Source organism: Thunnus maccoyii, chromosome 17, assembly GCF_910596095.1.
Source record: "Thunnus maccoyii chromosome 17, fThuMac1.1, whole genome shotgun sequence".
NCBI classification, from domain to species: Eukaryota; Metazoa; Chordata; class Actinopteri; order Scombriformes; family Scombridae; genus Thunnus; species Thunnus maccoyii.
The window spans coordinates 21,810,136-21,837,691 of record NC_056549.1 but is presented as its reverse complement, the minus strand read 5'-3'; the positions used below and the strand labels follow the sequence as shown (position 1 = coordinate 21,837,691).

Here is a 27,556-nt window from a genome sequence, read left to right as displayed (position 1 = left end):
GCTTAGAAGGACATTATCTTTGCAGCTGCTTTTTTCATTCTGTCTTTATATTTTGTTTGGTGAATCCCTCTTTGTAATTCAATTTCTTCCTCATATCCTTAGAAGCTTGTTTAATGATTCCTACCTCGTTGCTTTTACTGACCTGTCTTTGTAACTGTAATTTTTTTTTTTACCAGTGCTTTATTCATGAGCATTTCTGTTTCAGCATTACTCACAGGGTATTATATATTCTGATTTATTTTTCTCTCCTGAAATACATCTATACTATTTCTTAGACTCTAGAAGGCTGCGGCCGCTGATTTCATAATTAGCTGCTATACCTAGGAAAATCCGAATAAAATTGAATGAATTGTGCGGCGCAAATAAATACGCATCTTTCATGTACTTAAATCTGGCCCAGAGAGAGACAGAGACAAGCAGAGAGAAAGTGAGAGTTACTGTTGAGATGAAATGAATGAATGAATTGAGTTTCATTTGTCTTCCTCATGACAGTGGAAGGATTACCAGGAACTAATTGGACAGATTAACTTGGATTTAGCTGCATCTCCTGTCAACCTTTTCTGTGTTCCCCCTCTTACCCCTCCCCCTTCCCACTCCCCTTTTATTCTCTGCTATTTCTTAAGCTTCCATCCCTTCCAATCTATAGTCTTCTTACTGTATATTTCTTGGCTCTTCCTAATGGTTTAGGTTGAGAGACAGGGGTTTTTTCCCCCCTTAGTGTAGTTGTATTTCATTTAGTTTCATTTCCTTTCCTTTTGTTTTCTTTTCTTTAATTCCAACCTCTGGATTCTGCTGATATGCAGCTTGTTGTCCTTGGTGTTATTGTTGCTGTTTATTGGTATTGTTGTTGTTTTCAAAGCTCCATCTGTGGAGAACAAAGCCTTTTTAGTTTCAACATGAATCCAGCCGTTTGTCTATCTACTGGAGGAGGGGAAAGGGACAAGGCAGCCTCTGTGGTTTACCGTTGGAACTCGTCCCGCTTGACTTTGGCCACATTCCAAACTAGTTATCGTCTCTCCCCGTTCCTCCTCTCTGTGTCTCTGTCTCTCTTTCCCTCTCTCATCTTTTGCTCCTGTTTCTCTCTCTGCTCCCTTTATCTTTCCTTTGCTCCCTCCAGCCCCAGTTTCATTTTTCCATGCATTGCTTTGTTTTTACACTCTTTTTTTTTTTTTACTCAATTTCAATGCTGCTCCCTTTGCCCTTCTGTCTTTTTTCTTTTTCTTTCTTTCTTTCTCTCTTTCTTTCTCTCTTTCTTTCTTTCTTTCTTTCTTCCTTTCTTTCTTTCTTTTTTTCCTCTATTTGTCCATATTCTCGCTGTCTCTCCTCCCACCTTGCTCTACCCACTTTCACTACCTACAGTAAATAGACAGAGATAAGCAGCAATGCATAATGGAGAAGGGGAATTGGGTTTTGAAATGCAGGTTAGAAGTGTGTGTGTGTGTGTGTGTGTGTGTGTGTGTGTGTGTGTGTGTGTGTGTGTGTGTGTGTGTGTGTGTGTGACAGGCAGCTAGTCATATATTTAGTTTTAATTCCATGTTGAAAACCGTCTCCGAGTGAAGCAGTGTTAGCATCAAGAGACCCTGAAATCAATACAATTTATTACACTGCCCTAACGGTGTGTGTGTGTGTGTGCGTGCGTGCGTGTGTGTGTGTGTGTGTGTCCTAATAGCTAGGTTTATGGTGAGGATCACAAGTATTGATTTGAACAGCAAGAGAGACAGATGGGAAAAGACCAAGACAAGTGAGGAAGAGAAAGAAATAGAGGGAGAGACAGGCAGGACAGGCAGTAGGTCTCCCCTTCATTCCATTTAAATGTCAACCATCCAATAACAGGTTGAAGCAAAAATGAAATGCTCTGAACCCTCAGCTATTAACACACATACACACACACACACACACACACACACATACAGTTGAGCAATAATATTTGCACAGCAGACAATTACCAGCCCAGGTGTCTTCATATCCTGCCTTTCTCTCTGTCTTTTTTCTTTCTTGCTCATTTTCTTTCATATGTCTATATGTCTCTTTATTAGTGAGAGAGTAAATGACTGAGCAAACCAGGACATGTTTGTATTACAGCTTACAGCTCTGTGTGTGTGTGTGTGTGTATGTGTGTGTGTGTGTGTGTGTGTGTGTGTGTGTGTGTGTGTGCATGTGTGCGTGCGTGTGAATGAGAGTTGTGTTTGTGCCCTTGACGATGCATTCTTATTATGGGAAGTTTTATTGAGATTTGTGCACACACACACAGACACGCACATGAACACACACCTATATATGCTCTGACCAGATTTAATCTTGATTCTGTCACAACCTGAAGTGCATGTGTGTGTTTGTTTGGGTAATAACCGAGTGTGAGTGTCCATGCCGGTGAGTTTCTGTGCATGTATGGGTGAGTGACAGGCAGATAATGGGTTGTCAGAAGAAGCGACAAGTTTGTGTCCTTGTGTTGTCTCCTCTGAGAGAGGAAGACCCAAGGAAAAACAGAGACAAGGAGGGGTTGGGGAGAGACTTTGCGTCTCTATTTAAGGTGAGCTGTTTTTATTAAAATCCTGGAAGGACATAAGGCATCAGGTGGGTTACACCAAAATAGAGATAGAAAGAGGAAGAAACATCAACAGGTGATGGAATCACTATCACTTTGAAGGAAGACCTGTCAGTTTATGACAAGGAACAGCAAACAAAACTTTTAATTAAATATGCTCGACTGTAATAGATTCCACTTTAGTTTGGGGACGTTCAGACCTAATCTGCAAGATCAGAATATGAGTTAATCAAAGCATATTTTGTATTGGTTACATTATGCTTGATAAAAGAGATTTTCTTTTGTCATTATAACCCTGGTGCTCTGGATACATCAACTGTCAAAAACTCATTGCACTCAGTTGGGGACCTCTGAGTGAGCCGAGCTTCAGAAATGCTAGATTACAAAACATTGATTCATCTTTTGTTAACCATAGTGGTAAAATGTAACATTGTGCTAGTAAAAGTACATCAACTGTACTTAAGTACACATTTTAGTCACTTATAGAGTTGCAACAATTAGCTAATTAGTCGATCATCATCATCAGAAAATTAATGAACTATTTTTGATAAGCGAGTAATCGTTTCAGCCCTTTTTCAAGCATAAATGACAAATATTTGATGGCTTCAGCTTCTCAAATGCAAAGACTTGCTGTTTTTTTCCTTTTCATATATGACAGTTAATTCAATATTTTTAGACATTTTACATTTTAGACTGTCAGACAAAACAAGCAATTACAAGACATCACCAAACCTTCTGAGAAATTGTGAATTGCCATTTGTTTTACATTTCCTAGTCTAAACAATTAATTGACTTGTCAAGAAAATAATCAGCAGTTTAATTAATAATGAAAATAATCACTAGTTGAACTTTACTTGAATATTTCCATTTCATGCCAGTTTATACTTCTGCTCCACTACACGTCAGAGGGAAATATTATAGCTTATGAAATATAATGGTATTTATTACACTACCTAACAGTATATGAAATATAGCGCTACATTGACCAATTACCCTCATTACTGTAAAATACCACCCACACATGAAAACACAAGCAGCTCAAACTGAATCATAGTTCTTGTGGTCTTCATGTAGAATATCTGTTTTATTTCTGAGAAGATGCTTATGTAGCCTCCACCTTCAACACACAATGATGCAGAACTATAAATTGTGTTTTAACCCTTGTAGCTCAGGTAGTAACAGTTGTGTGAGTGAAAAAGCCTCTTAGATAGAGTTGTATCTCCTCTGGAGTAATAATAGCCTTCTTGATGGAATGATAGCTGCTCTAGTTAGAGGGGTAGTTCCCTTACTGAAGGAAATAACTCCTCTACAACGATCGGTAGCTACTAAAGGTAATGACTTCCCTACACAGAATGGCAGCTCGTCTATGTAGATAGGGAGAAACAGCAGTGTGATGAGTATGTCCTTTATGTAAAGTAGCCCACGTTTACTGTTGGCTGGGTAAACATTTGTGACACAATGTGCTGCCTGTAATATAGTGGACTGATATGAGAAGCAGAAAGCAAAGGAGGAAAGGTTTAGATTTGTGTTTGCCTGTGAATGTGTGTGTGTGTAGAGGTGGGTGAGGTCTGGGGGGTTATTGATCCGGTTAAATGAGCCAGTTAAGGTAATTAAAGCTCTGGGCAGGAACGAGAGAAGGTAGATTATATTGACAATAACAGTTCTGAATACACATGAAAGATGGAAACCAAAGAGGTGCCTCATAGAAGTTATTGCATTTGAGAAATAGTCGAATGGCAGTGAAATAGATGTTCGTAAAACCCTCTGGTTTTACCTAGGGAAAATGTTGACTCAGCACTCTTTGTCTTTTTGTCACATACACAATTCACAGAAATGGTAAATGTAATTGTGAGTATTTCTGAAGCTCATAAAAGTTCCTTTACACATTATTTCATCAAAGCATGATGATTATTTTCTCTTAACTGCGTGTCTATGATCAGAATGCTACAGTCTAACACAGTTAGTTACTCAATATATGGGCATGGTGGAGGGGAAGTCAGAAATGACCTTTCCATTTTTGTTTACCTTCTTTCCTTGTGTTTTGTGTTCTGTCTGTCTATAGAACCTATGCGGACCCCTAAGAGGCTGAAGATTGCTGAGACCAGGTCTCGCCTGATAGCGGTGGACTGGGAATCGCTGGGTTACAACATCACTCGTTGTCACACCTTTAACGTCACCATTTGTTACCATTACATGACTGCAAACAACCGCAGCAAAGCTGACTGCTTGGACATGGACCCAAAAGGTTAGTAAAGAAATACTGTATGGTGAGGAGATAGTGGTCCTCAGTGTTCAAAGGTGATGTCACTGCAATGATGTCTGCAGTTAAAGAGATACTAATCATATTAGCAAGATAGCTACAGTCTTAGAAAACGGTTGGCTCAGAATCCTGATGAAGTTTTATTAACCTAGTGTTGAATGCAAGTCACGTGAGAGCCTGAAGGACCAAAACAACGAGTTGAAAGTGGCTGAAATCATGAAATATGTTAAAGCATTAACTGTCATACATTATTATTTTATAATAAAGTTATGTTTTTGCTTCTGCTCTCTTTTTCTTCTCAGCACCACGCCACCTAGTGGGAAACCTGCCACCATACACCAATGTGAGTCTGAAGATGATTCTGACTAATCCAGAGGGACGAAAAGAGAGCGACGAGACTATCATCCAAACTGACGAAGATGGTGTGATATGCAAAATACATTTTCTTTACTTTCTCATTTCTTTTAAATCTATTGATTCACATTTATTTGTTGTTTGTATATTAGCTTTCGCAAAAAAGGAGTTAGAATAAAAAGTAAATTCCTCTAGTACTGTTATGCTTTGGTGCACAGCTTATTTATAGGTACTTTGACAGTCTAGGCGACACAACAGCGTTAGGACAAGGTGAATGAACAAGGCGTGTCATGTCCTTATTGTGTTGCTGATATTTTTGGGAAAGACACATTAAATTAAGAAAGGTCTTGAACTGAACTGTAACTCTGGGATACATGTAGCACTTCCATATGATTTAGGAAAGCCATAGCTATTTGTATTCCTATTGTTTGTATGTATTTACTGGTAGCTCCCTCATTTACAAAACAGAATTTACTGTTGATTTTATGGTCAATGTATCAACAGTATGGCAAAATAAAAGTGTACTTTGTTTGTGTGTGCGCTAACAGTTCCAGGTGCAGTTCCCAGTCAGTCAGTACGAGCAACTCCATTTGAAGACAGAATTCTTCTTTACTGGAAGGAACCATCTGAACCCAACGGAGTCATCATACAATATGAGGTACTTTTCGCAGTAGCAGTAGGAATAATAATTGTTGCAGTGTTTGAATAAGAAGAGCTAAAGAGGCAAGCCAGCAGCGTAGTTGAACAACATGTAAAACCTAGATCTCTGTCTCTCTGCCCCACCACAGATCAGCTACAGCGGTGTGCGTTCATTTGACCCTTCAGTGCCTCTCCAGCGGCCGGGACTCACAGTGTCTTTGCCCTCGAATGCCACCCATCACCTGTTTTCCCAGCTCCACCCGGGTGTCACTTACCAGCTCTCTATACGGGCATCCACCTCCAAAGGGTTCGGTCCTGCAACCACACTCAACGTGACTACTAACATTTCAGGTAGAAAATACGTTTTCAGCAGTTTTGTCACAAATATTTGTCATATTTTTGTCAGCATATCAGCATATAAGAAAAGCATTTCTACAGATTCACATTTAGATAGACAGCAAGGTGATACATGAACACTAACACAGGCTTTTTCTCTTTCTTCAGCTCCAACAATAGATGAGTATGATGGATCAGAGGCCTTTCTGAATGAAACTGCAACTACCATAACTGTGCTGCTCAAACCTGCTCAGGCTAAGGGAGCACCTATAAGGTATTGTACTGTATGCACATACACATACTGTATTTACATATACATTGTAGTACATACTCTTGTTTTGTATTTGGTGATCATATTGTACAAAGGTCTGTTAAGTGTTAAACAATCACAAAGGCATGAAAATAAACAGGAAACAATCTAGTTCCTTTTGGTAGTTTTTGTGAACAATGCAGTGGTCGAGCATGAACATGTGCATCACAGTTACAATTCATTATACTCTAATTATGCCAAACATGTTATTTTCTTGGAGTTACATTGACACAAATCAAGGTTTCTTTGATTGTGGTTCTTTGACATGTGTAAAAAAAAAAAGCAAGTGATAAACAGTAATTAAATTAGCAAGACCACATAAACATAACACACTACACAATCTATTTTTGAAATGACTGACCTTAGAAATATTTTATTCATCATTCTGTTGTCTTATCTATTAGTGTATTTGTAAGAAACTCAGTTAATAATGCATGTGTATTACTTTTTACACTGTCCATTTGTCTATAGTGCGTACCAGATTGTGGTGGAGGAAGTGAATCCTCGGTCACGTCGTCAAGCCTCCTCTGACTGTTACGAGGTGAATATTAATCCACTCTACAGACATTACATTTACAGTAACACACCTTTACAACTTATCTAATATACATGTATTTAATATACATAGATTATGAAGAAATGTTTTCCTAAATAAGATTCATTTTGCAGTAGATATCCAGCCTTTGGCTGTATAGACCACTGGATCCTGAGTCTTACAGTATAAAGCAAATCTTAAAAAGTCTTTAACTGAATATACATTGCATTTGTCAGCTAGATTTATAGACATATTACTTTTAATGTAAATACGTATATCCTCTTTCCCAGGTACCTGTGTCCTACCACAGTGCGTCTAGTGGTGGATCTCCATATTATTATGCAGCCCAGCTGTCTCCCAGCAACCTGCCTGAGCCACTCCCCTTCACTGTGGGAGACAACAAGACATATCAAGTAAGCCTTTTTATCTCTTAACCTATTTTTTACGTAGCAAAAATGTCAAGTGAAAAGATAAGTATATAATACAGAAATTACAGTAAATGTATAACTTAGAGGATGGAGTTTGAGTTAACTTGGTCCATTATAAAATACCGTAATACTAGTGGTCTTAAACATGGTTCAACTTAAAACCAAACATACTAGAAATCTCACAGAACAAATACTTCTTCCAAGGCTGCACAATCCAGATGTTTAGAAATGTTAAATCTGAATCTGTATAGTGACCTGGCACATGCATTATGTGCTATGTACATGCCAGACTTTCTTCATTCAAACAAGTGTAATAGTTCAGGAGAACCTGGAAAAAGTGTCTGTGCAAAAATTTCCTCTATCGTAATCTACACAAAAAAAACAAAAATTTAACTGAAATCTTTTAATAACTTTTGAGATAACTTGCTAACAAATGAAAACATAGACAACCCAGTACGACAGAAAACATACCTTCTTGGTAGAGGTAGTAAGTGAAATCAGTAACTAACAATCTACATATATTTTGCCTCATATACAGTTAATAATCCCTTCATTTAATCCCCAGGGTTTCTGGAATCCTCCGCTGGCTCCAAGAAAGAACTACAACATCTACCTTCAAGCTGTTAGCAGCACAGAGCGGGTAAATAAATATTTATTCATGTAAACACACACTAAACATATAGTGAACTTAAAACTCTCACCTGCTAGCTGCTGCTATGAGTAAATATACTGTATGTACATATGCAAAGACACACTAATTACACTTTAACTACGTTACAGCTTCTACCTGTAATTAATTATGACTTTTAAGATATGGAAGTCTAAACAGAATTTAAAGCAAACCTAATACAGACTTCTTAACACTTTTTAACACTTTTATATGTACAATATAAATATAAACTCACATTTTGGTATAGTGTAATGTGTGTGGACTTGGGACTGAGGTATTGTTCTTTCTGTGTTTTTTCCTTCAGGAAACTAAGACACAGTGTCTCAGGCTGGCTACTAAAGGTAAGAACACAGTGTCAATGTTGATACCACTTTCTTCCAAAAAAGGACCCTATGTCAGTGTTAACTTGACACTGAGATGCAGGTCAGGTGATACAAAATGTGTCCTGAATTTGGCTTCTTAGAAAGAAATGTGCAGAATAAATTTGTGAGTGTCACTAGTGAAAGTAACTTCATTTTTCTGATCTACTATGCTTATCCTCTGTTATTAGGTTGCTTAGTGTCAATGAATCTGATTTATTCAGTTGTTTTTCCGGCTCATAATTTTGTTTTGAATGATGTTACAGATTGTTTTGAACTGTGTTCACAATCTGATCAGCCCCTTGCTCTTATGTTAGGGTGTGTCAATATAGAATAGTGCATTGCTGTATTATGGGTATTAAAGAGGACAAAATAATGTTAGAAAGAAAAAATGTATTCATGTACGTGCACACAGTCTAAATATCTTGTTTTTACTAGCAGCCATATGTTGATAGATTATCAGACTGGTTTCAAATGGTGCAGATTTAATCCCTGGGCAGCCGCACACAAGTACACATGCACACAGAAACACACGGAAGGCACACGCACTGTTTTGAGGAAAGATTTTTAGAAATGCGACTGATGGATCAGAGTCGCTTAGCTTTGTGGGGTAAGAAGAAGGATAAACAGAAAAATACATGACCATGTTTTCAATGAAATCGACAATCCTGTGCAGTCATGTGGATGGTAGCGTAAAGCTTGGAAGACAACATTAGTGTTTATTTGAGTAGTAACGGAGAATGAGAAACAGAAGTGAAAAGATGAATGAAAACAATATATTTCCACTTTTGTGCTCATACTGTAACTGTAGGTTATTTTCATCCTGAGCCTTAATTTCCTCGTTCTTTAAGGCGCACTAGAGGGACGGCAATGTTGGTTGGACAGACAGCAGTCATTAATGAACAAACAACAGCTTGATTTTATCAGTGTGAATGTAAGCAAATTTAACGTCAATGTTTTAATAATACATTAGACGCGGTCAGTTTCCTGTTGTGATGACACAAATCCACAATTTGAGACAGCAGGTGTGAGATAAAAGCCTATGAAATGGCAACTATAAAAGGTTGATGTCAGAGCATGCAATGAGGTGTTGTAAATGTGGCATCATGTATTTGAACGGTGTGTTTATGAGCTGTCTTGGTCCTACTGCAGTGTGGCTGGTGTCATGATGAAAAGACAAGTTATAATCACTTTTTGCGCTCAACTGACAGACCTTGATTTGCCTTTCTAGTGCTGAAGGATCGTAAAACTAGACAGTAAAAGTGACGTTATTTTTAGCACAATCAGCCATAATGACTGCAGAATAAACCATTAAGGCTGATTTAGGTGTGTATTTATATTAAAGCCTTTCAAGGGAAACTAGCTTAGTCTGTAAATACTACTAGTCAATTATATGTACTTTCACTATGAAAATAAACATTAAATTAAAAAAAAATGCATTTAAAAAAGGCCCAGGTTGAAAAGAAGTGGAATTGTTGTATAAATTGATATATTTGTAGTTTATTTTTTAGCTTTCCTGTTGAAATGAGTTCACTCTTGTTCTCTTCAAGTCACACAGTTCAATGTGAGCAGGACATGTAAGCTTGTAGGTTCATATGAAACTGGTCCTGTGGGACAGATCAAAGAGGAGTGGCTCAGTCCCTCCGGTGCCTGTAAAGTGTCATGTTTCCCCTCTAAAATGAGAGGAAGTGTGGGAAGTTACTGTTTCCAGTGTCATCATATTTCAAGGATTGCTGGTGGTTGGTATTAGAACAGGTGGTTACTTCCTCAAAGGCAGCTAGAAAAGATAATACTGTGTCTTTTTAGCCTGAAGAGTTGGAGGTATGAGTGAAGCCGACAGACTTCAGAGAGGATTTTAGATTTTTTTAATAAGGGAGAAATACACACTAATGGACAGAGAGGTCAGAAGACTGTCCCTTACTTTCTCTATCTGCCCCTCTGCATGTGTGTGTGCGCTCAACCGTGCATCCGGGAGGGAGGATTAAGTGGTGGTGGTCCTATTAGGTCATCTGGGGTATTGTGCATTGTCATTGTTGCCCCAGGGTGTTTTATGTGTGTGTGTGTGTGTGTGTGTGTGTGGAGGGGGGGTAAGTTTCGAGTGTTAGTGTACTGACCTGGATAATTTTTACAGACATTAAGAGCTACATCCGACATTATGAGGTCAGGCTTAGAATCTTTTAAACATTGTCTTTCTTTTTGTTATGCCTTGTTTTGTAACATTTTCTCATTGTTTCTTGTCCTGACAGGAAAAACAGGTGAACTTGAGAAGTAAATGTGATACAAATTTGTGCCATTAACCAAAAAACCACACAGTCACAAATGCTAAATAACATGGAACCAAAGGCAAAAGCAAGAATTTTAACCTTTAGATCATAGTCTGATATGAAACAATGATTTGGTGACTGCTAAATATATTTTAAAAATAAAAATAAAAAGGGATTTTTAAGGCTGATACCAATTTTGATATTAAAGAGTTTGTTAAAAATCCAATATCATATATCAGCCGCTGCTTTCACAAACCTGTAAAAGAAACAAACATTTTTGGTCTTCTTTTCATAAACCCATATTATTTAAAAAAAATCCCTTAGGATCTTTTAGATATTCATTTATTTATTTTAAGAATTGTGACTACGACATACACTGAGCAGGAATTTAACAAGTGAAAAATGAACTTGTCAGTGTTCTCTAGTGGACAAACTATGTAATGCAGACACCGTTTCTAAATGACCTGAAACATGTATTTTGGCATTTCTCACAATTTCTTTTTACTTAAAGACACATATTTAAACCATTGTATCTGCAATATGCTAATATCAGCCAATATATCAGTGTAACTCTGTATTTTATATATTCAGCAGCTACCCAGTATCCTCAGTAGTAATGTAGCATTCATTGGTAAATTCTGCTCTGAGTCGTATCCAAATTATATCGCCTTTAACTGTTATCTGTTTGCTGAGTTCAGTAATAACCCCGAGGTCATCATCAAGAAATCTCAAGATTTCTCTGCTTTTACACTTTAAAAGATAATTGACCTTAAATTAAATTTGACATGCAGTTGAAGCTGCTTATAGTTTATTCCTCTTTGCCATTCAAAAAAACATCAGTGAGCCATGCTGTTGCACTGGGTGACATCTTCCTTCATTATGATGAACCTGAGTACTGTATATCCAGAAAACTGTGCTAGAGCTGTACATAACTAACTAGAGTACCAGATGTCATTAATCCACTGCTGACAATAGTCCCTAATAAATACACTATTTACACCTGTCTGACTAACATTTACCAAAAACAACAGTTAGCCTTTTCTAAAAAATTACATTAAACATTTGTGACCCGTTCTTAAAGATTCACATTTTTAGTAGGAGCCAGTGGGCTTTGGGTAGAGTGCTGTAGACAGGGTATTGAAGTCATGAAGTACTGATGTTGGTTTTTGTCTTTTCGTGGGATTTGCTGACAGTAAGAAAAATCTAAAATAACGCCAGCCTTGTCCTTTAAAAGCAATCATTTGGCTGACACATTACTGCTCATGCTACATCTATCAGTCCTACTTTCTAGTGTAATATTGTTACATAATGGCATTGGGATATATGGAGGCATTTCAAAGATTTCATCAGCAGAAACATTTTATAACAAAATAATACGCTAAGGTCACAAATATTGAGGCAGATAAAAAGAGAGAGAGAGAGAGATTATGTTTATCTTGTTGATATTTAGCATTAGAAGTGGATTATTGTTTGATAGACGCATTGCATTATATTGAGTTTTGTGCATATGTCTTTGTGTTGGATTATTTGGATTATCTTAATACACGATAATGTTCTTATGTTGCAGCACAAACTATTCTGGTGTTATGAGATCAGATCACTAAGTAGAGCTTAGGAGCACGAAAACAGATGCTTGCTCTCTTTCTGTTGACTTTCTGTCCATGATCAACATGATTGAAACTCCTGAAATATCATTTGTGAATTATATTCTAAACAGACGAATCAGGGAGTTCATTTAATTCTCTGAAGTCATCAGGAACAGAAATGAGTTTGAGTACATGTAATATATGGTGATATCGGTGCAGAAACGTTGGACAGCTACAGTCAAATTGCATGACAAAAGCATTTTCCTATGAGTCCAACGAGAGCCCGACACCAAGGATAACCTGAAATACTCTGAAAGGACACACTGCTAGACACATAATCAGTCAGCGGTTCTTTATTTTTAAGGCTTTTTTTAGTGGTTATTCATGTTTACAGCTGCAGAGTGTAAGCTGCAAGTGTAAGAGTGGAGAGAGTTCACAGGTTCAGTACACTTACCATAAAACAAAATGAATGAGGAGCTGAAATCTGAAAAAGAAAGCTTAGTGTTTTTTGCTCAACTGACCCAGCTCCATAAGATGGCGCAGGGCAGGGATAAACATTGTCAGCTTCCACTGATACTCTGTTACTGCCTTTTCACAGAATTTTATCTTTACGCTGAACAAGAAAATCAAGGATATTCTTTCTTGCTTACCTAGATGTCCATGATAAAACACCTACTTTAAATGATTAAGACACAGTATAAGATGTTCAGTAGAAGCAACGGCTGCATATAGAAGCAGTCTCTTTTGTTCATTATTACATAGAGATCATTTTAATGAAGAATATTACTTCTAATATCAATATTTCAATCTGTGAGCTAAATGAGCTCCTCAAACAGAACTTTTGGCTATATTTGCATCATGAATGACAGTTACCATGGCATTTGTGTTGGCACTTGCCTGACTTTGGTTTACAAGGAATATGATATTTACATGATATTTAGCACAGGGAATGATTAAACCCTAACTATTTAAATACCTCATCAGAATTTGTTTTCTTATCACACTCACCACTTTACTGATGTGAGGGCTTTTTGTAAAGATATCTTCAGAAAAAACAAACATAATTCCTGAGGTGTTAGGTGGCATACTTCGCCAGCCTGAAGTGATGAAGGGTTGCGTAAATACTTACAGTGCCAAGATTTCTTCATTATTTGTTCAACACGCTTACAGACAGTGCAGGAGAACTATATTTCAGAAATGTGACAGATTATAAAGGCTGTAGAAGACGCTTTAGGGTTCCTGGAAATAAGCTGGGTTTACTTGTAGGTTTGGTTTTATTTGTGTAGTTCACTGTCCTATAAGTCGTAGTGTAAAGTAATACCTCTTCTTTGGCTGTTATCATGGAGCTTTTTGACAAGAACTCACTCAGCAATAGAAAAACACAACTGACAAAGAGCTTTTTAAGATCATTTCAGTTGTTAATGTTTGATTTTCAGTCTTTCGGTTTCTTCAGCTACAAAAGAAAATCATTCACTGTTAGAACTTTGTGATTAGGCAGAAAATATTTTCAATGTCTTACAGTAGCTGTATTGAAAGCTAGAAAAATGTAGCTTGTCGATAAAAGGGATCCCTAGATGGCTGGCATCTTTTTTAATATTGGTCGACAGTTTTCAAACAGCAATGACCACAATAATCACTGTACAAGAGCACAACTTAACCCTAACCTTGCAAAGTTTTCAGTACTCTAGTGAGTGATGTTGGAGAAGTTGCAGTGTGAGAGACGCTTGGTTTTGTTTTCACTTTCGCTGTCCAGCAAACATTAACCCACTCGATAAACAGAAAATATAAAAACTCTACTACACACATCCGTCAATTTTTATGCCTCTGCACTGGCGACACCTGTGGCCAGAGGCATTATGTTTTCAGGTTGTCAGTCCATCCCATTCTTGTGAACATGATATCTCTGAAACGTCTTGAAAGGAATGGCACAAACGTCCACTTGAACTGAACTGATGAACTGATTAGAATTTGGTGGTCAAAGGTCAAGATCACTGTGACCTCACAAAAAACATGTTTTTGGCCTGAACTTAAGACCTAAGACTCATACACTAATTATGACAAAGTTTCAGGATAAAATGATGAAGTGATGACATTTTATATCCAAAAGGTCAAAGGTCAACTCCACTGTGACATTGTAATGTTCTGCAAAAACACTTTTCTGGCCATTATTCAACGCCATAACTCCATATTTCACATTTAGTCGGATACTGAGTTGGTGACACTAATCTCGGGTGCCCACCTTGAAACTGTGGTGAATATGTGTGTGAAGCATCCACATTTTAGAATTTGTAGCTTCTTTGCAGCAACATCCATATCTGAAGCTTTGTCTACTGTCATGGCTACAACTTTGTGTTTTATCAGAATCAGTTTTATTGGCCAAACATGTGAACACATACAAGGAATTTGACACTGTTCTTTGTTTCTCTCAATGAACTAGACATACAACAGAACAAAAACAACAAAGCTGAGACAAAGGGAAAGACAGTGAATAACAAGCTAGACAACAACAAAGAATAGTTTTCCAGATACACTTGACTAGGGACGTTTTCTTACCACTGTAGCTGAGAAAACGATCTTGCAATGAATGGGTGAAGAACCAGGGCTGAATGATTCACCGGAATCATAAATGTCAGTATAGTGATAACTTCCATTTTGCTACAAAGTACACTTAATACCTTTTTTTTAAATCCCTTTAAAGTCTTCACTGCAAATATTATATGAGTCTGGACAGACATGGATGTAAACTGTAACTTGACTGGTTGGCAGAGGCATACAACTGCGAGGCAGTATTTCTAGTTTATTTCTACATTTCTTCAGCATCTTCAAGATATAGATTTTTTCCACTTGTCTCCTTAATGTTTTGCCCCTTTCTGTCTTTGGTCTTAGCAGCTTTCCGTAGAGCACATTCATAAATAAGCACGAAATAGCCTTTATTTTAATAATTAGTGTGATGGACATGGCATTTGAATAGTTTTTTTTTACTTTGCATCTTGTTGATACACCAATGTTTTACAAATGGGAATGCAAAATTACTTTCCCATATGATTTTGATTCTTTTGACTCCTCATAATACTACAAAGGAATAATAATGGATGTATTCCAGTAGATTAAACCGATTTTAAGTACTGAGGCAGCTTTTTGTCATTATATTGTAGGTGCTACAGAGGAGCCAGAAGTCATCCCTGACCCTGCTAAACAGACGGATCGGGTGGTGAAGATCGCTGGGATCAGCGCTGGTGTCCTCGTCTTTATACTGCTGGTGCTGGTAGCCATCCTATTGGTCAAGAAAAGGTGAGTGACAGCCCATAACCACGCCCACTAAGCCCTGCAGTTTTAATCAAGAGTTTTATGAAGAATGCAAATGTTACATGAACAGTTCTTCATGTACACACCAACACGCATGCAGATGCAAGAGCACACAGACACAAATGTGCACCGAAATCCATTCTCTTGTTTTGTGTTGGTCCAGTATTTGCTGTAGTTACACCATCTTCCATCCATCCACCATAAACGTTGATCTCCCTTTAGAACCAGCTTCTTAAACTTTGTTGTTTTTGAGGCACTAAATACCTAAAGGCCTGTTTTCCTAAGTTCCATGTGAAGTACGGTATTTCCAAAATTAGAAACTCCTGTCTCGCTGTAATTTAGTGCAAGAAAGATCTGAGGTCATGTTTTTTTTTTTTCTTATACAGTACAGCTGTTGAATCAAACTAGACAAAACAACCACACAGAACAGCCTACTCAATTAAGAGTGAAAGAGAGAGACATTGTGAAAGAAATCCCAATTTCTGTGAAAGAAATAGGGAGAGGTTGGAGAGTGAAGGGCAGGATTGTATAATTAGGGTTGGGGTTGGGATTTGACAAAGAAATAGATTTTTAATAAGCCACTGGAGCAAACACATGGCCCTATACACTTACGTAGTTTAGGGGAAACAACCCACAGAATTTCTGAAAGTGTCAAATAGAAAAGGTAGATCACAGACTTGAATGTGGGTTGGGACAAACATGTTTCAAATTAATACATGATATAATGTTTAAAAGCCTTGTTTAGCTGCTTAATGAACAGAATAAGTGAATAAATGAGGTGAATAAAGAAATGAAGTTGGTCTTGGTATCGTCAGGGTTTGGCCTCACAGTGATGTGTTAGTTTGTTGCAGGTCTCCACCATGTGGTGGCTTAACACAGCTACAATGTTAGAATGCCAGTTTAAGCGCAATACAGCAGCTGATGTTTTTTTCCAGTAGTTCAAACTGGTCATGGTTGTGGAAAAAGAGAAAAATGAGTTTCTATGTGGTTTTTCCCTTTTAAACAGTACTGAGAAGATAACTCATATCTGTGCACTTATCTGTGACATTTTCCTCTACAAATCTGGTAGTTTCATGGTGATGATATTTTCTTTGATAGGAAGTTTACAGTCAAGTATCAGGGATATTTTTGTCATAAACAGGTATGACTATACGTCTATGAAGCACATTGATGTCATTTTTTCTATCAAAGGTTGTTTGGCTCCACCAAAACCTGATCTGATTCCCAGTACTTCATGTTCCACAGTCAGTGAAACATATTGTTTGGGGTTCATTAACATCACAGCAGCAATATTCATGAACTGCTACTGTGATTTTTCCACCGTCATGTCACACCACGGTGAAGTTTACACTGACCTATTTGAATTGTGCAATTTTATCACATCATGAAGTTGGTGAAGCAATGAGGAGAACAAGTTTCATGCTTTAATAGCAAAATCACCCCAACACAGTTTTTGTTTTTCCCCAACTTTCTTGAACAGCTCTTAACTGTGAGGTTACATGAGGTTGAATTATGTCTTTGTACTTTCCAGGACGTGTGTGTGCATATACATTTATAACTCATGTACAATGTGCAGCTGTGAAATAATTAACTATTACTAAACATGTCGTTCCTCTTGTGACCTTTCAATTAAAATCCAGTGTTCAGGGAACCTGAGTACCTCATTAAAAATAGAATAATTAGGAATTGAATTTGCATATTGGAGATGGATACATGTGTGTCAAGTGTCTCATATCACAAGTTTTCTATTATAATGAAAAGTACTTTTGAAAAATAGACATAAATTGGTTGGTTCCCTCATTGACCACCAAGTATCTTGAAGAAATGTAAGATAAAACGTCATCAACTTTAGAAAATGTCTCTCTCAGGACACAGATGATTTCCTCTGAACACAAAGTACTGCATCCTGCCAGAGGCTTTAGTCAGCAAAAAATGAAAACAGCCTCTCAATTACAACCAATCATTGTCAAACTCAGCAAATCAAAAACAATTAGACATTAAATTATGGTTGGTAACAAACTCTCGACACCAGAGAACTTTGCTTTTGCAGCCCCTGAACTTCACCTTTTTATTCTAATTCTCTGTTGCACCTTCATGATACCCAACAGTGTTTGAAACATACTCACTACCGTCCAAAACATGTTTTTCTGAACATTATAAGTCCCTTGAGGCTTTTTTGATGATAGAAAATTGGTTCAAATCAAAAGCCTATGCATTTTTGGAAGGTAACTGTTGTTTACTATCCTGAAATTGCCTGCACAATTTTCTGGATGGACAGTGTCTGTTGTTATTGTGCATCTGAACTGCAGCCACGGTGAAGCTCAACCTGCATTCATGCATTTGAACTAAAGTCAGCTTCAAATTCACCTCACTCACTAATATTTACAGTAGGTTGATTTCTGACAGGTTTAAAACAACTTAAAAGGTGTGTTATTTTAGGAATATTTTGAAGAATTATGTGTGGTTTTAAGTATAGACAATAAACTTAGGTCGCATTGAAGAAATTATGGTTTTTGAGTGACTGATTTATGAGAATATGTGAGATTATGTAGCAACAATGATGTGATCAACTGATGACAGCTGTTTCCAGTTGAGAAAACATATTTGCATATCTTTGCATGGAACAGAAAATTGCCTTTAAAGCTTCTTAAAGTGAGTTGGTTTAAGTTACATCATGAGTTTGTTTTATACCATCACACCATTTGTGTAAAAAATAGTTTCTCTATTCTATTGTGACATTTTTAGGTTGATTTGTAACTAAACTGTAATGTATTATTCCACTGTGACAGCTGATTTAGCAGCACGCTCTTGAGTCTGAAGTTATGTTGACAGTGTTTAGTAGTTTTATCTTCCATAAAGGTTTCTGGGGAGATCAATTTCCATTGTCATTGAACCTTTACAACTTTGAACAATACTGCATCTTTAAAATGGTGGGACATGATGACATCGCAATGACATCATGCTTGCTTTATGAGAAGCGAGCTGCGTGGTGTTACAGATTAGGTAGCGTTGTTTCAGTTTTGACAAAATGTTTAAGGAGTAAAACTGATTAGGGCTAAATCTCTAATCAGGACCGTCTAGTTTCAGTAAACACAGCTTTAAAATATTGCATGAATATTTTAAATAAAACACTTCCAGAAGTAAAGAAGAGGAAAAACTGCATGTTGATTAGCTTACTATGATAGTTTGATGTTATTTTTGTAATAGTTTCACAAGTCTCCTAGCTTGATTTATAGTATTTATATAGTATTAAACTTGAGTTTTTACTTTTCCTAAAGAAATAGCCCAACAACCCCGTGCATGACCCTCAAGTTGTAGCAATCAAAAGGTGTTTTCTTCTGTTTCTGTTGTTGCTGGTTGGGACAGGACAGTATTGTCCTAATTTGCATATTCATGACCCTTGTGTCTCATTCTTTGCTTTCTGATTGGCTCACAACCCCAGGAGGACCTACTATTCATACTCTTATTACCTGTAAGTAAACAACCAATGAACAATCAGCTCACCCAGCTGCTGTTATCTTATTGGGCAAATTAGTGGCTAGTTGTTGTTATTTTTAAAGATGCAGTATACTTTTTTCAAGACAAAACACATTTTCAGCTCTGACCAACCAACCAAAGCCATCCTCATTGACGCCTTACCAGGGTGGGGGTCAGTTCACTTTCATGTCAGTCAGTTTTAGGATTCAGGATTCAACCAATTTTATACATTTAAATCTTCCAGATATTAAAAACAGTTTTTAGCAAGATAATGCTGGTTTCCTATCTAAAAATAACAAGAAATAAACTAAAACTCAGATTCTGTTAAAAAAGGACTGAACTGAAAGTGAATTGACCTCAGCCCCGGTGTCCTCTACATGCTCCAAAGTTGCTCTGAAGCAGGCTTATAAAGGCCAATGTTGGCCATAAACCAGATCAAAGCAGGCCAAAGTGGGACGACACAGGCCTAAGCGTGTTATTTGAAAAAAGAATGCTGCACTTGTGACTTGTAGCTCTTTGTGTGCATGTAGTCATGTGATCATCCATCCGCCCATCAAGTCACAGGTATCATGGTACTGTAACTCTGCTACAACATGCTCAGTCTCTTTCCTGTCAGTGGATCTGAACCAGTCGGCTTCCTGTTTGGGACACATGGCCTCTTATTTTGTTTTGGTTGTTCTTATGAGCGTTTTTCTTCTTGTGGGTACTTCTTTCTCTACTTTTCTTCTCCTGTCTCTCACTGGCTGTGAACAAAATGGATCCCTAATTCCTCATTTGCACTGCCTTGAAAAAATAGGTGGGGTGCAAGTCATTGGTTAAAAATTAGTTTTGATATTTGTTTATAAACTTTATTAAATGAATTAGATAAAATCTACTCTCAAGTTGACATTAATTTATTTCTTTTTTGATAAGATGTCTTAATAAGCCAATGTGGGTTTGTTGTTTTGTTTTTTGCTTTTTATCTCATCAGCTCAATCATTTTTAATCCTTAAAAATATTATGTTTTTTTATGTGGGTGTGTTTTGTTAGCCATGCAAATAAAAATAAAAACTATAACTAAACTACGCAAATAAAATGTAGCCAACATTAAGAAGTGACAAATTATGTATAGGTCCCATAAAAGGATTATATATATACATACACATGTATATCCATATATATCCATATATTAATTGAACTTTAAAAAGTTAAATAGTGAGAAAATTCAGCATCTACTCCAATACATTTAACAGAATAATCTTTAACTGTCTATAAATTCTCTTTTTGTCTTTGTACAGACCATCTAAGTGTTATTAAAACATTTTTCACCTTTATAAATCCATCTATTGCCATATTTCATTGAACCACTCCCACATAAAGTATATTTTTGCAGTAGAACACAGTGCCATGTTGTTATTTCTGTCGCCCATTAACAATAAACTTTTAAGGTGTCTTGGCCGCCGTTAAAATGGCAAATGTACGCCAGGGCATGTTAAGTAGATATTATAGTACATTTTAAATATGTATATTGCGCTCAAAATCAATCCACAACTTAATTTTACAACTCAGATAGGAAAAACAATAAAACAATCTATCCTGGTTCTGGTCACAGCCACCCCTCTCTCTCTTTCTCTGTTTCCATGTCTCTCCCTTATATACAATATCTACAAATATGCGGTACATGGTGGTTTATAATATATATATACCTCCTTCTCTCCAGTTTTCACATTTTCTGTTTACAAACACACACAAACAACTACAGCTGGTCAGCAGCTAAATCTATGTTCCTACTGAGTGTATGGGTGTGTGTTTATTGTGTGTATGTGGTCTTAGAGGTGGAGTTGGTGTATTTTGGGGTCAAGAGGTAAAATATACAAAAACCACAGCATGCTACCTGTCTGTCTACTGGGAAGAAGTCAGAGCCGTATATTGTATCAGTTTGGCAACAGTCAAAAATGGATTTGTTCATCAGTCCTCCTCAGATGTCATTGCTTCTAGCTGTAGCCATTTTGAGTCCTGGCTAAAGAGTTTCTGTTTTTTTTATGTTTGGACTCAAATTGCTATGCAAGTGAGCAACTAACTCATCTTGAGAAGGCTGTGTAAAAGCGCAATAATCAATAGAGATGTCCTAACTGATATACACCTATGGCTCTGGGTACATAATGTTCCTGCATGTTCTGTCATGCTCGAAATATTAAGCCCTCTAAAGTTATTTTCCCTGGGATTTTGTGGATTGCACACACTGATGGAGTTACACCTGAAAAGGATACCTTGATGTTTTGTTTTAAGCTGTTATTTTTCTTCGCCAGGCAACGATCTCATGATAAAGAAGAGTTTCTTTACGCTCTTTTTTTGCTATTCATGAAAGCCACCATTCGATTCCACAATATAACAACAACCTGTGAAGAAAAATAATAGATTAAAATAAAATATAAAATCATGTATTATTTAAATGTATTTTCCTGTGCTCTTATAATACTGGGCTGACTATCTATGACATGACCTTAAACTCTACTCATATGATAATAACCATGTTACTTTGGTTGGTAAATGGTTTTCCCTGGGCTACTATATAAGGTCATAATACACTACTGTTGTTTTAATGGGATTTTTCCAATCTTTGCTGTCAGATGAAAACCAAATATTTCATATTTTTTGGATTTTTTCCTTTTTTGTTTGTTTTTTATTTGCTTTGTTGAAGCCTACATAGTATTTTTTTTGTTCTAATAATACTGATAATGCAGAAATCATGTTACAAAAGATTGTTTCATTCAAATAAAAATATAGTGTTCAGTATTTTTTAAGGCTTTCATCTGACAGGTTTTCCCTTTGCTACTTGTAGGTCATAGGTCATTTTCCCTGGTCTGTATTAGATGCAATTTTCCCTTTGCTCCTGTAGCTGAGCCTGTTACATGCTGCCATTTACAAATGAGCCTCTCCTCTACCTTCCTTGCCTGTTCTCTCCTCTTTCCTTCCTCTCTTTTTCTCTTCTCCCCACATTTCTTATTTTCTCCTTTTTCCTCTGCATCTTGAATCAGCAGCCTGCAGCCCCCAGCTGTGCTTATTGTCACCAAAAAGAGACATACTTCATGCTAAATCATGCTACACTTTAAGATTTGAAGATTAATTCAACGCAAGGAAAAAGCAAAGTGATGCGGTGGTCTGCAGGCCAGCTGATGTTTGTTGTTTTTGTTTGTATGACACCTCACTGTGTTTGTCTCTGCCCCTGACAGGAAACTGGCCAAAAAACGTAAAGACGCCATTGGAACGACACGGCAGGAAATGACACATATGGTGAATGCCATGGATCGCAGCTATGCTGACCAGAGCACTCTGCACGGAGAAGACCCGATGGCTGTGACCTTTATGGACTCTCACAACTACAACAACAGATGTAGGTTCATAAACTAGATTATTATTAATATTATTATTTTAAGCATTAACAGTAATATTAGCCATGGACTATAAGCCTTCAAGAAAACAAAACCTTGTGAGAGAACCTCCACTCTTATTTTCTGTTTTATCCTGTTCTATTCTAACATCTCTATGTATGTTCATCTAATTTCTCCTTTTTCAAAATTTACATGTGCAAAGTTGCGAGCTTAAGTTTTCTAACAACCTGGCTACATCTTAGAAAATGTGTTTTTACTGCAATATTTAAATCTGGAAACAACTTGTGAATCGATTGAGTTTTTTCTATTGGTTTGATAATTAGAAGCAGAGACCAATGACAGCTGAAATGTAGAAATGGTGAATGTTTGGGTCTGGTGTGAGAACAAGTGAACTACAGATCATCTGTTGTAGAGAAATGACTTGAAATTATTTCTGTCTTAACTTAAATCATTCATGCCTTTGCAAGACCACATGGAGCTAAGAAAAAAAATAAGAGAACTGGTGGTTTCTTTATATAAAATCTTTTCACTCATGTTTAAGTCATGATGGGAGAACATCAGAGGTTATATACTGCTCCTCTTGCTTTTTTTAGGAAGTTTTAAATTTTTGAATTTTTGAATCCTCATCTATGTTTAAGTAACGCTGAAATTTAGAACATTTCCTCAACGTGTTTCCTCCTGCAGTGCCCAACGATCCTTTGGTTCCTACTGCTGTGTTAGGTGAGACTTCTGGCATGGTTGAATATCTCACATTTAATACCCTGTAGTGATCACTCATCATCATCACAAAGCCCTTGTGCTTGTAGCCCTGTCCTGTACGTTCCTGTGCGTCATTACATAGGCCTGAGTTTTGTGTATAAATGCCTACTGTAGTTAAAATACCAGACATCATCAGTCTCCATTACATCCTGCAGTGTCATGTGCTTTGACCTCTGACATGTATCTCTGTGTGGGTGGAAAGTTTGGCTCGATTGAAGTTTTGGTAGCATGGTGTTGTCCCTTATCTATACCTTTCAAGTGCTAATTGTTTAAGAAGGTCTCCACAGTATTGCTACCAAATCTATAGTCAGTTATTTGAAATAAAATAAATACTCAGATTTGGTTGAACAGCAATCTAAAAATGCTTGTCCTATATTGGATTAGACTATATGAGCATGGAACAACTAACTGTGCGTTCATCTTTTATCCTTTTTTGCCACCTATTGCCAACTCAAGTGTAAAACATGGCCGGCACTGAAAACTACAACAGCCAAGCACTTCATCTGTTGTACTGTTATTTCCCTCGGGTCAATCACTCCCAATCCCAGCCGTGGTTTCTGTTTCCTACCGAGCATTATTGATATTCATAGTAATTACCATCATTCTCCCTTAGAGACCTAATTATTTCCACAGTTTTGAGTTGTTTTAAGGCATGCCATGTCCTGTCCTGAAAAACAACAGAAATTGATGCTTAAAAGGAGGAAGACAATTTGTCACATTGCCACTGCAAAACGACTGCAGATTTAAACTGTGACATCAAGTGACAGTGAACAACTTAGTGCCTTTAGCCTTGCGCCTGTGTGTTTGGCAGAGCACATTTTTCTACGCATTGGATCTAGGAAGTCTGCTTGAATATCCGTGTTATTCCCTAGGCTTGTTGTGAAAGCTGTAGTTTTTGCCAAGTTGGATGTTACTCCAACTCCAGTGTTGCACTGCAATGTGTTTATCTTCAGTTTAGTCTGGAGTTGACAGTGCAGCATGATGTAGAGCTCTAACATCCCCTTAAGGCCTCCACAATCCACCACACCACCAAACTGTGTTAATTAACTGTTCCATAGCCTCTAATTTGGAGTGAAGGCTGCAGTTACAATCTGTCTCAGCCAATCACATCACAGAGTGGGAAGAAGTAGCAGGAAGTAACGAATTAAGAGGCAGTGTCCGGTCAAGTTTACTGTTAATTGGCCTGACGAGGGCCTAACAAACCTTTAACAATCAGTAATGAGCTAACATGTCCTCAGAGCAAAAAAAAGCATCCGTTGAATGAAATAAACAGTGTCAGTTAATAAACAGTGGTGAAGATGAAATCAGTCGGTTGTGCTGCAACCCCAAGCTTCTCCATTATACAGCCTGTCAGTCTGAGCATTACTACTGCCAACTCACATTATCCCCCACAGCACAGAGATGTTCACCTGGAAGTTCTGCTACCGTTTGACCCCTTAATTACATGCAACTGCTTCCAAAATGCAAAGATATTTAAACCTGCAGCCTTTCTGCACTAAATAGCAGATGGTTCCTGCTCTGTAATTTGATCAAATCATTTTTTTCTTAAATTGACAGGCAGATGTTTCATACAGTTAAAATAAGTTAATATTGGTAATATATGTCAATACAGAATTAAATCACACAGTTTTACCATGACAATTGGTATTGAAGGTGTAGAAAGCTTATAATAGTGTAGTGTGAAATATGTTTGACCCAGCAGTTACCAAATCAAGTGATGTGGTTGTAAATAGTGGTGGATGATACCACTAGAGGGCATTGCAGTAGACTTCCAGTTCAGTATTGCTTTACAGTTCATTTTAGGTTAGTGTCCTGGTGTTTAGTGTCTTTATATTTTGGTAAAATGGTCAACTTCAATACACCTCTGCTAATTTGATAGATTTGTTAGTACCATTTGTGTCATTTTCCACCAGTTTGTGATGTCAACTGTATTCTTGTGATCATCCATTATTTATACACCTCTGAGCTCCTTGTAGATGTGTAGTCTTACTAACAAATCCACTGATCCTACAGTTTAACTAAATCTTTTTACTCTTTTCTTTTTCTGCTGCTTTGGCATGTAGTTCCAATCACAGGTGAGTATAAATGGAGGAAACAAACACGTTTGTTTGTGGGACCGAGCAGTATTTTCCAAAGTTAATGGTTCACAGACAGCAGTCAGTATTGGTTTTGAGAAATCGAAAAAAAATCATTTTTGTTTCTTTTAAATGTTTCTTGCCAAACAAGTTTTATTTCTAGGTGTACATTACTTTATCTAGCTTACAGAGCCTTGGAAAGCCTTTTACTGTGTGACTCCATTGTTGGGTCCATTTTCATTTTCCTGCACCTTGGGGAGTATAAAAAACATTTTCAGGGTCATACAGTGAAGGCATCGGTAAATTAATGAACAAACAAGCAGTAAAGTGACATTTCTGGTGAACTAATGATTGACCTGACCAGGTATTTCTTCCCCTCTTATAGATGAGAACCACAGCGGCTCTGCAGCAGAGAACAGCAGGCTTCTGGATGTTCCTCGGTATCACTGTGAGGGAACTGAATCTCCGTATCAGACAGGACAGCTTCACCCTGCCATCAGAGTGGCTGACCTCCTGCAGCACATCAACTTAATGAAAACATCTGACAGCTACGGCTTTAAGGAGGAGTACGAAGTAAGATTACCATTATCAGTACTTTTATCACTGCTAGCAGTAACATGTTGATGCTGCTTTTGTTGTTAGAAATACAGAAGCATAAACATGTTATTACCTTAAATATAAACCAGGATATCTAAAATTGTAATCAGGATTGCTGACTGAGTGAAACACACCAAGATATCTGAAATGTATTTTTCACACATATGGCTTTTATTGTAGATAACAAAAAACATTGATGTACAAATCTGTAATGCTTTGATGTTTTGGCATTGAAATGATAAAAAATGACTATTAGGTTAAATTGCCACTTAATTTGACAGTATGTTCTGCCTTATTGATTTAACAGTCAAAGAGCTACAAACCTTTTTTTATGGTCATCTTGTTTTAGTGTCTAATAAGAATTGTCTCACCACTTATGTACCCATGGAATAAAACTACTAGAGCAAAACAATCATTAAAGTTCTTCTTTCCTCTCAGAATTATCTTGCAGGAGTGTAATTTTTATGGATCCATGACGTGTAATTTTCTTTTCTATGTTTTTGTCTGTTGTTGGTGATACAGAGTTTCTTTGAAGGCCAGTCGGCCTCCTGGGACGTGGCCAAGAAGGAGCAGAACCGCACCAAGAACCGCTATGGGAACATTATAGCATGTAAGCATACAAGCTTTAATTATGTAGCACTTTTTTATGCTAGACATTACAGTGCTTTACAGGAAGAAGAAAGCAGAATTAAGTGTACAACCAACAGAATGAAAGGTATCAAATGAAGTAAAAGACAAAGAAAAGAAATTGGTCTTAAGATGTTTTTTAGAGATGCACACTTGAAGGACACATCAACTTACAGTAATGTCTCTATAGAGCCTTAGAACCCTTAACTCCATGTTTTTTTTAATCTCTCACTTGAAATAACTAAAACTGTTATAACCTTTGCACTCACTGATAGTAAAACAAATATTCTCTTTGTTTTTGCTTTCCTCTTCACGCCACTGTCTCTCTCTCTTTGGCTTTATCTCTTGCTACTGCTCTCTCCCACACTGCACTTCTGTGTCTTTCTTTAGATGACCATTCAAGGGTTATTCTCCAGCCTATAGAAGACGACCCCTCCTCCGACTACATCAACGCCAACTACATCGATGTAAGTGGAAACGCATCGAATGCTACTATTGGCTCCCAACGAAACCAACGAAACCACACTCCCTCGCTCGTATGTCAGGCCTCTATACCTTTATTGCGTCTACTAGTCATCCATCGTGCCATTTTATGCATCCAGCCACTCCGAAAGCACATCATACATACATACACATGTCTTTCTCAGGTGTCAGTCCTGCTGTCTTTCTCTCTTAGATGTCTCTCTCCATCTTCTCACCCATCCATCATTAATTTATCATTGTATCCTGATACAGCCAATTTGGATTACATTTGAATCTAAATGAGTTACATCAACAACTACATAACAACAGTAGATTTTTAATCATCATCTGGGTTTAGTTCGAGTTATTCAGTTTTATAGAAATGCGAGGGATAACCTAAGAGCTTTTCAAAGAGAGATGTTACTTCTTCATTATCTGACTCTCATTTAAATAACAAGTTTGACATTTTGATAAACACACTTATCTGCTTCCCTTTCAAAGAGTTAGATGAGAGGATTGATACCTCTCTCATGTCTGTACGGTAAATATGAAGCTACAGCCAGCAGCTGGTTAGCTTAGCTTTGCATAATGACTGG

General features: G+C 37.2%; 1 protein-coding gene across 8 annotated transcripts in view; it reads left to right on the top strand.

The window, feature by feature from the left end:
* The window catches only part of ptprk (protein tyrosine phosphatase receptor type K), a 117,366-nt gene that overhangs the window by 78,159 nt on the left and 11,651 nt on the right, over nt 1-27,556 (top strand). For 2 of the 8 annotated variants that reach the window (XM_042390100.1, XM_042390097.1), the window contains 14 exons: nt 4,608-4,790; nt 5,108-5,227; nt 5,708-5,817; nt 5,948-6,149; nt 6,303-6,408; nt 6,916-6,985; nt 7,270-7,392; nt 7,973-8,047; nt 8,382-8,418; nt 15,442-15,577; nt 22,282-22,442; nt 25,660-25,847; nt 26,382-26,481; nt 26,889-27,034. In XM_042390100.1, coding sequence (XP_042246034.1) covers nt 4,608-4,790; nt 5,108-5,227; nt 5,708-5,817; nt 5,948-6,149; nt 6,303-6,408; nt 6,916-6,985; nt 7,270-7,392; nt 7,973-8,047; nt 8,382-8,418; nt 15,442-15,577; nt 22,282-22,442; nt 25,660-25,847; nt 26,382-26,481; nt 26,889-27,034 — 1,757 coding nt within the window. The remainder of the gene's footprint in view (nt 1-4,607; nt 4,791-5,107; nt 5,228-5,707; nt 5,818-5,947; nt 6,150-6,302; nt 6,409-6,915; nt 6,986-7,269; nt 7,393-7,972; nt 8,048-8,381; nt 8,419-15,441; nt 15,578-22,281; nt 22,443-25,659; nt 25,848-26,381; nt 26,482-26,888; nt 27,035-27,556) is intronic. The other 6 variants (XM_042390104.1, XM_042390102.1, XM_042390103.1 and 3 more) reach the window with 4 other exon arrangements.